Source organism: Amblyomma mixtum, chromosome 1, assembly GCF_055824585.1.
Source record: "Amblyomma mixtum isolate Tamu chromosome 1, ASM5582458v1, whole genome shotgun sequence".
Lineage (NCBI taxonomy): Eukaryota > Metazoa > Arthropoda > Arachnida > Ixodida > Ixodidae > Amblyomma > Amblyomma mixtum.
This window is the reverse complement of record NC_143012.1, coordinates 1,953,317-1,963,153: the sequence shown is the minus strand read 5'-3', so window position 1 is coordinate 1,963,153 and position 9,837 is coordinate 1,953,317. Positions and strand designations below refer to the sequence as shown.

General features: G+C 48.0%; 1 protein-coding gene across 8 annotated transcripts in view; it reads left to right on the top strand.

The window, feature by feature from the left end:
- The window catches only part of LOC149365224 (DNA helicase MCM8-like), a 90,486-nt gene that overhangs the window by 8,783 nt on the left and 71,866 nt on the right, over window positions 1-9,837 (top strand). For 5 of the 8 annotated variants that reach the window (XR_016282535.1, XR_016282536.1, XM_089541033.1 and 2 more), the window contains exons 1-3: window positions 1,008-1,661; window positions 2,015-2,394; window positions 7,399-7,740. Coding sequence is in view for 6 of the 8 variants with exons in the window: in XM_089541033.1 (XP_089397159.1) it covers window positions 1,235-1,661; window positions 2,015-2,394; window positions 7,399-7,740 (1,149 nt within the window). In the remaining 2 variants the exon portion in view is untranslated. Of the gene's footprint in view, window positions 1-46; window positions 119-1,007; window positions 1,662-1,707; window positions 1,948-2,014; window positions 2,395-7,398; window positions 7,741-9,837 lie in introns of those variants that run through there. The other 3 variants (XM_089541049.1, XM_089541056.1, XM_089541065.1) reach the window with 3 other exon arrangements.

The following is a 9,837-nucleotide window of genomic DNA, read 5'->3' as shown; positions in this document are numbered from 1 at the left end:
TTCATTAACGGAAACATTTTTACTTGACTCTACGTTTCGCTCGTAGGACCGATCTTTTTCAAGGGTGGTTTGTCTTCGCTGGTGTTTCCCCTTTTTCCAGGTGTTGGACACAGAACAGGTGAGCGAGAAACAGGAACAAGTAGAAGTAAAAAAAAAATTACGAGTAAGAAACAAAGAAATAAGCATGGATAGGAGGAAGGGGAGCGGGACCTGCACGAAAACATGAAAGCAGTAGGAAAATACAATATCTAGATGCGGCCTCTGCTTTGTTAAGCACCGCATGCTTGCTTATTGACAGGCGTGTCGAGCTGAGCTGAGACTGTAGACAAGGTGCCTGGCTGTGCAGCAACCTTTGGGGAGTAATGCGGGAACTTGTCGCTCCTCCTGGCCGTGATGGCAGGGGGGAAAAGAATCTTGACCCAACAACATAGGGAGCAGGAAAAAAAAAAAACATTTTTTCTCCGTGAGACCACTATTGCCCAGTGAGGAGAAAAAAACACTGCTTTAAGGTTTATATATACATATATATCTACGTGTGTGTGTGAGCGAGAGAGTTTCGTAAGGTATTTTTCACACAGAAATGGTTGGAATCGCGTTCAGGTTGCAGCATTTATTTGGTAAACTGGCGCAGTTAGATTCGCACGTAGCTGCAGCTTTTCTTTTTTGGGGGGAGCAGAGCATTGGGCCACCTTTTGTAGGGACGGTGGTTACTGCAGACAAGCGTTCACTGCAAAATTACACGGCAAACGCAGAAAATTTTTACCTACACAGTGAGTGCATGGTGGCGCGGAAGTTTCTCTCTGCGGGGCGAAAAGGAAATGAACATAGCAATCTAGCGATGCGGAAAAAAATTAGCAGCATACTGGCTCGACATAGCCAGTGCATGTGTAGCGCATTGGTCCCGAAAGCAAAGAGCATCGCAGATAAGCCGCCAACTCAGCTCCGTGAGTAGTAGTGCCATATCATCATCATGGAACTAGCCAGCTCAAGTCGTAGCGTTAGACGTCTCAAGCAGTTTAGTTTGCTTTGCCGGCATACGAAGCGCGGTAAATACAGTTCGTGGTCTTGTGTTGCGACGCTCGAAGGGCACAAGTAAATACAAGGGACAGTTTTCCTTCGTTTGGTCGTCAAAGCTTATAGCAGAGCTAGGCCCAGTCTCTCTTCCTTGCGAGCGCAGCATGCGACTCTGCCAGACCATCTGCTTGCACGCTTAGCATTAGCATTCGTATTTGACATGAGCCATGGCTCTTGGCCCAGAAGTGGTCGTTGGCGGTTCCGACGGCGCGCTGGCGGCACGAGGTTCGATGCTAATCGACGGCGTCCGGTTAACACGGGGGGCGACAACAGTGAGGAGGATAGCAGCCACGATGGCCGTAGCCTCGCAAACCGTCGTCATTCGCCGTACCCAGGCTGGAACCTCTACTTCCCGAACGAGGACTACTCGCCCGACGCTGTCATCTTACGGCGACTCACGCTTCTGGAAGCGTACTTTGATGAACAAGTTCCCAAGCTTGTGGGATCAGCGGGTGTCTTCGACCGGTCCCGCAGCTCCTATCAAATCAACGTAGAGGAGATGGTGGCTGATGCACGCGTTCGGGAGGGCTGGCCTGACCTGAAAGTCTGCCTGAAACTCCGACCTTGCGATGTCCTCAAATTACTGGGTAAGCAAGTTTCTGGGGCACGCACACCGTTTGCGAAGTTTATTAGCTGAAAACTTGCACTGAAATACAGGTGCTACAGCATACATACTGCATGTTCCTACAGTGCAACTTGAGTGTGGTAGCCACCAGTAGATGCGGCCTAAGGTTATGCATCAGTCATTCCAAAACTTGGACGCGCATGAACTGTTTGATGTTTTAGAAGGATCATTATTCTTCTAAGCAACTTGTGCACTTCACTTCTCATTCGTGCTTCTACCTCTTCATCACCGTGCAAGCATGATGAAAGGTAAAGCTGTTAGTCATGTTCTAAAATCAGCAAGTGACTGCAATTGCAGCTATTTCTTTCCTTCCAGGTCTTTCATTACGCCAAGCCCTCACAAAACATGACCAACATTGCATGGACGATGGCGCGGAAGACCCGTTTCCCGAGCTGACAGTCCGCATTGCCGGGTTTGAGCCAGTGATGCCTCTGCGGGATGTTCGCAGCATGACGTGTGGCTGCCTGGTGGCTGTTCGGGGCACTGTTGTTCGTGCGAGCGAAGTGAAGCCGCTGTACCGCACTCTTGGCTTCCGTTGCCTCGGCTGCGGCGCAGTCCAGGCGGTGGTGCAGCCAGGTGGCTACTTCACCACACCCTCGGGCTGCCCCGAGAGGGGCTGCCGCTCCAAGTGCTTCCAGGAACAAGTGACGTCACCTCTGACTCAGCTTGTCGACTGGCAGTCACTGAGGCTTCAGGTACTGTTCACTCTGGCAATAATTTCACATAAGCTGGTGCGTTGTCTCGAAATACAGCGTTCAGCGCATGTAATATAAAAGAGCAAAATTAACACACAAGACTGGGCAGTTGATTCACCAATTCAGCGTGTGCTAACTCACGTAGTGACCCATTAAGTCTATTCCAAATTTCTGTGCTCTGACGAAATAGAGTATTTATAACACTCTAACGATGACTGCAGAGGAGCTGTGTTTAATAGGTTACTGCTTCATGTGTGTGGAGTTGAGTGATTAGTGAACTGACTCCATTACCGTGGTAGATTATACAATCCACCTATTAGTGGAAGCGTGTTTAGTAGTCCTCGCCCGTCAGCTGGCTGCATCGTGCTGATGTAAATTCCATGACGGGCATAAGTTCAGCATCAAGTGCAGAATCTTTAATTAAACATCGTGGTGTTTTTGGGGACATGCACAAAAAGCCAAGCAGATGCTTGACGAAGAGCATGCTCATTGTACAGTGCGTAAGCAGTTGCATAAGTAGGATTAAAATCAAGAAGTAATAAGGTTTTCATTTTAAAATTCGGATACAATTCAAACATATAAAACATCATGTACCACTTGCGTAGTACAAAGTTGTCATTATCTGGGCTGGCACATCAATGCATGAAACAAAAAACTAAAAGAGGCAGTCATATCCGTTTACACTCATCTAGATGGTCATTAAGCTAGACAAGGATTATGTATACTGTTAAGCATTTGACAACTGGTTGTTTAACACTGTCTATACGGGTGAGAAAAATTGCAGGAGCTGAACATAGAAAACTGATGGAGGTCTACAAAAAGAAGGCTTTGTGTGTATTTTGTCTGACTGATTGCGTCCGACATTAAATTAAGCTTAGGTACCTTGTCTGTAAAATCTCATTATAGTTTATTATATTATATTATATTATATATTATATTATATTATATTATATTATATTATATTATATTATATTATATTATATTATATTATATTATATTATATTATATTATATTTATTATAATGGGAACGACTGGCAGCCGTTCACGCGGTGCGACGAAGAGGTGAACGAAGTGCTGTGCTGGTTCCTGATTGACCCCTGGGTGTGCGCCTGCTGTGACACGTCTTTTCTCAACGGCCTCCGACCTGAGCTTCGAAGATGCACCTGTACACTTGGTGGAGGTGCTTCGATCCCCGTCCCTGTGCTCAACCTGGAACTTAGGAGCGGAACGTTACTCGCACCGCCAACAATGCCAAACGCTCCGACCCAGTCATCGCCGGCCATCCCTACCATGGTCCTCTCCTCCGGGATGCAACGCCAGCGCGACCCTTCCTTATTTAGCGATACGGCCGACCATGACGTCGACGACTGGCTGGCCTCATACGAGCGCGTCAGCACTTACAATCAGTGGGACGATTCTGTCAAGTTAAGCAACATCCTCTTCTATCTCACAGACGTTGCCAACTTATGGTTTCGTAACCATGAAGCCGACCTTCCCACCTGGTCATCATTCAAGACAAGCTTCGCCAATGACGCTTTTCAAATGCTCCTGGCGAAGAATCTCACCTCCGTCAGTGCCGTCATCGAGCTGTGCCAAAGCTTTGACGAGTTGCGCAAGCAACGCGCTTCTATGCGGCAGTCTGGTGCGCCTACCGACACTCTTGCTGGCTTGGCCCTTGGACCCTCGTCTTTGGACCATTCCCTGTTCATGGAGCGCGTCAAAGATTTTATACGCGAGGAAGTCGCCCGCCAGCTTTCTCTTCTCCATCACGTTCCAGACCCTGCCTGCCCTACTACGGACCAAGCGCCCTCCTTTGTGCCGACTATCCGCTGTGCTATTCAGGAGCAGGTCGCTGCAGTCCTGCCATCCAGTCCCCCCCCCTCTTCCTGTCGCAGCGCCACTGACCTATGCTGAAGCTGCCACCCGGACACCGCGCTCGCTTGCCTCTCCCACATACCACAGCAGCCCTGCCTATTATGCTCCAACCCCGTCCATGGCACTTCCGCAGCTTCATCTGGAATTTCGCCTGTATCATCGCCCCTTTAACACAGCTTCTTGCCGGCAGCCCGAATCTCTCGTCTTGGTCACCCACCTGCGATGCAGCATTCAATACTTTACGTCGCCTCCTGGTCTCCCCCCCAATACTCCGCTATTTTGATCCCGACTGTCCTACTGAAATTCACACTGACGCGAACGGTGTGGGTTTGGGCGCAGTTCTTGCCGAACGGATGTCTGGGTATCCGGAATATGTTGTCGCTTACGCCAGCCACGCCCTCACCAAGACGGAATCTACCTATTGTGTCACAGAAAAAGAATGCTTCGCCATCATTTTGGCGATTGCCAAGTTTCGCCCTTACGTCTACGGCCGGCCGTTCTATGTCGTCACCGACCATCACACTCTCTGCTGGCTGTTCTCCCTCAAAGATCCCTCTGGCTGACTTGCCCGCTGGGCTTTATGTCTCCAGGAATTTGATATTCACGTCATTTATCGCTCTGGACGCAAGCACTCCGACGCCAAGGCACTTTCCCGTTCACCACTCCCTTGTGATTCCGCCTCTGCCCTCATCTGTGCCTACGATTTCTCGTCGTTCGGTGTCCCTGATATGCTCTCCGAACAACAGCAGGATCCTTGGATCAACTCCCTCCTCACCTTCCTGTCTAATCCGTCGCCACTTTCTTCGTCCCGCACTCTTCGTCACCAAGCCCACCATTTTGCTGTTCGTGATGGCCTCTTATACCGGCGGAACTACCTCTCCGACGGGCGGAAGTGGCTGTTGGTGATTTCTCGCCACCTCCATGCTGCGATCTGCGCCTCTTTCCACGCCGATCCACAATGCGGCCATGCCGGTGTATTGAAAATGTATGCTCGCCTGCGTCTGCGATATTATTGGCGCGGTATGTACCGCTTCGTATGTCTGTACATTCGGTCATGTACAGCCTGTAAACGTTGCAAGAACCCTCCTCGCCACAACCCCGCTCCATTGCAGCTGTTACCCTGCCCCGCCCGCCCCTTTGACCGTGTCGGCATTGATCTTTACGGTCCGCTTCCAACCATTTCGGCTAACAACCGCTGGGTCATTGTGGCCATCGACCACCTAACCCGCTACATTGAAACGTCGCCTCTCCCATCTGCTACCGCACAGGATGTTACTTCTTTCATCCTACACAGTCTTGTTCTTCGTCACGGCGCCCCGAAAGAACTGCTCAGTGACTGTGGCCGTGTTTTTCTATCGGAAGTCGTCGTGGCACTGCTAAAGGAATGCCAAATCGTTCATCGCTGTACCAGCGCCAATCACCCCCAAACCAACGGCATGACTGAGTGGTTTAACCGCACACTCAGTGACATGCTCGCCATGTACGTTGATACTGCCCACTCCAACTGGGACAAAGTACTTCCTTTCGTAACCTACGCGTATAATACGGCTACGCAGACAACGACGGGATTCTCCCCTTTTTTTCTCTTATATGGTCGAGAGCCTACATCCACCATGGACACCATCCTTCCCTATCGTCCTGAGCCTTCCGAGACCCTTTCCGAAGCTCACATGTATGCTTTAAAATTTCACCAGCACTGCGACTAGGAACAAGAAACAGAGAAGGAAGACAAGGACAAGCGCCTTCCTTCTCTGTTTCTTGTTCCTAGTCGCAGCGCTGGTGAAATTTTAAAGCTGTACCAACTAGCTCAAACCACCATTTTGCTTTACATGTATGCCGAAGAATGTCGACAACTTGCGCGCTCTTTCACCGCACAGCTCCAGCGGCACCAGAAGCACCGTCGGGACCCCTCGGACCCTCCTGTGTCACATCCCTCTGGCGCACTCGTTTGGCTCTGGGTGCCTTTTTTCACTCCCGGCCTCGCCACGAAACTGCTTTCCCGCTATCACGGCCCTTACCGCATTCTACAACAATCTTCTCCCGTGAATTACATAGTTGAGCCCCTTGACCCATCTCCGGATCATCGTCGCCGGGGGCGTGAAACTGTACACGTCGAGCGTCTTAAGCCCTACTATGACCCGACCACTCTTTCGTCCCCGTAAGTTGCCAGGATGGCTTCTTTTCGCCGGGGAGCTAACTGTAATGGGAACGACCGCAGCCGTTCACGCGGTGCGACGAAGAGGTGAACGAAGTGCTGTGCTGGTTCCTGATTGACTCCTGGGTGTGCGCCTGCCGTGACACGTCTTCTCTCAACGGCCTCTGACCTGAGCTTCGAAGATGCACCTGTAAAATATTATTATATTATATTATAATATAATATATTATTATATTATTAGTGCTTCATACACTGCTTGGACATAAGGACCTCATCATCGTTCACTGCTCGATTTCATTAGATCAGTGAACCTTTACTCATTTATTTAGGCATCCTCATCTATCATTACATACCGTTTTATGCCCTGAGGCAATCAACATCGCATTAAAAAAAAAATACCGAGATGGTATTGAAATTTTTTTACTAGTGATAGTTTTGCGTGAAGTGAAATGGCAGGCTGGCTGGTACCCATCAGCGTCCTCCAACCAAAGGAGAGAGCATAAAAGGTGATATTGTCAGTGTTTAGGAAACATAACCGGTAGTTGCCTATTAGCAGTGGAGGGGGATGTTGCTTTTAAATATTGTTATCATAATGAGTTCTCTGCTCTGGCTGTTGGAGTGGGAAACTCTGCCAGCAGGCCTCTAGGCAGGACATAATAGAGTGCCACAGGCACAGAGCCAATGCCTCATTTAGTAGACAGCTTTGGTTGGGTAAGTTTTATTGGTATCTTTGTTGGCAGTGTGAGATATCCTTTCTTTCTTGTAACAATTTTACTATATCGATAATGCTATGACCATATAAGTCTAAACTACATTAAAGGAAATATCCTATCCATTTTGCTTTGGGCAGATGATGCTCGCAATACTTCTCTTAGTAAAATCAAACAGGCTGTCTGTGACATGCCACCATATGGTCCTTATTGTGATTTTTCGTGAAACCTCATTGCTTCTTTTTTCGTTTATTTTTTTGCTAGGAATTAGAGGAGGGTACTGAAGGCGGCCGCATTCCACGAATAATCGACTGTGAACTGACCGATGACCTGGTCGGGGCGGCCGTGCCCGGTGATGTGGTGACCGTGACGGGCATTGTGGAACTAGCACGGTCCGACACTCCTTCAAACTCTGTGGGTCCCGTGGACTGTCACTTGGTGGCGAACCATCTTCTGGGTGAACAGCGTGAGGCAGTCGTGGCCGCGACGCCACTTGGACCCGACCTTGGGAGGCTCGACTACTATGCCATCGAAGCAATCCACGACAAGCCAGACTTGTTTCGTCTTCTGGTGAATTCCCTGTGCCCCGCCATATATGGTCATGAGGTCAGTGGCCTTGCTTTTCATTGCACGTCAGATAAATAAATTAAAATGCATGGTAACTCATTTCACACGAAAGCAGGGCCTCATGAGAAATTCTAAAATGCTGCTTTTTCTCATAGCAGGCCATTGATATTGCTATGAGCATAAACTTGAGGCTTGCATTAGGCAGTGCCATCCCCCCAGTCCTTGAAAACTTGCTCACAATATATATTAAGTCATTTATGTACTGCTTTTAGCAATCCTTCAGCTCTTTCCTCCATGCTTGCAGCACTACCAAAGGCAGAGACCTCCTCAGCCAATCAGGAGAGTGCGTTAAACATGTTCCTCCATGCCAAGCTGTCTGCATGTCGTCAGCTCGCGGAGTACACAGCTATGGTTACTCCACCTACGCACCATTACCCTATGCATGCCTACGTGCATTAAATGCTAACATTTTGCGTGCTGTTATGCCATTTGTCATATCCGTACATTTAGTTCAGTGCATGCAAACGGAGACTTAACGAAAAGCTCAGCATAGTGGCGTCATCTGGTGGTTAGAAAAGGAAGCATTTTGTCAACAAATCGATGCTTCCCTTCAGGACTAAAAGCAGCAGAATAGTCACTCTAAATAAGAAATAAGGGAAATATATTGCTCTGTGTTTTATGATAGGCGAGATGAGACGATGCGAAATCTTATTGCCTCTGTTTATGTACTGAATGCATGTTATGCCAGTGATTGTACTGAAAACGGTAGTAACAGTGACAAATTCAGTCCAAGGCGTCCAAGGGTCCTGCTTTGTGAGCACTCAAGAGTCACTCACACAAAACTGAGGAAATAGCGTACGTGATGTGTAAGGCTTGATATCAAATAATGTTTGGCACATGTGCACTTTAAAACATCACAGATTAGGTAGCACTGTGAGGAACTACTGGGATGGAGCATAGGCATAGTCATGAGCATGCTTTGCTGCCAAGCAATCTACAGCATATTGTTACAAATGACAGATTTGTTGCTAAATACATCAGCATGCGAAGCCAAAGACACTGTTGGAACTTGTTTTTGCATTATATCTATTCACTTTTGAGTTTGGCGTTGGCTGTGTCTTTGATTTATTTCTCCTCTGGGATGGACCCAAACTGCAATTCATCATTTGGAGACAAAGCTGCAAATGCCAAGTTTCGTGCCATGCTTTCAAAAATCGTTAATCAGCATACTGTGACCCTTAGCCATGCTGCAGTGTTGCTTGCACCAGTTTGTACCGGTTTTCTTCTTATCTTTTTTTCAAAGATGAGCTTTTCAGCTTGTTTCTTTCTCGGTGCTGACATAATCTCCCTACGCCCAGAGTGCAAATTGCAGCACTGTACAGGCCGTAACTATACTGGCCCAGGCCCGGTACCCTCTACTGTTACCCACCTGAGCCCAGCCCGGTTCCTCTAATAGGTACATGCATGGCCGGGAAACTCTAGCCGGTCCGGCCCGGCCTGTCAAGTGTGCAGTCCTGGCTCAGGCCCGAAACAACACAACTATAAGCATGCTACAGAAATGCTGATGTTCTTATTACTGTGAATTTCAGTAAAAAAAAATGTGCTTCGTTTTTAGAACAGAGGTGTAAAATTCTCCAGTTTCTGGTTCTGCTTGAATTGGTCCTTGTTTTTTCTTTTTTTTGTCCTGAAGAAAGTTAAAGTGCCTTGAGTACCAGACATATCAAATTGCTGAAAATAATTTACTGAAGCCCGTTTTCTGCCTCATAGTTTTGGGTTTAATTTTTGCAAACGTGTCAAACAAAAATGCTTGCTGTTGGGCGAGTCGGTCATACATGGTTTAGCAAGGTACTGCACAAAAAAAAGCTCGACTACAACGACGGGCACTAACTCGTGACTGGGTTTATTCAGAAGAACATAGATCCTTAGATCGTCATATCTGCCAAAACATTGACTGTGTGCATGCTAGAAACCTGCTTTCTTTCTGATACAACTTTGTCAAGGTGTCGCTGACGCAATCATGCTTTTTGTTCTCATTGAAAACGGGTCAGCAAGCTCACATGCCGCCTGGTCACTACTCCACCTCAAAATTTTGGTTCTTCCCAGCAAAGGCAGCCATGGATTATCGTAGGAAGTCAA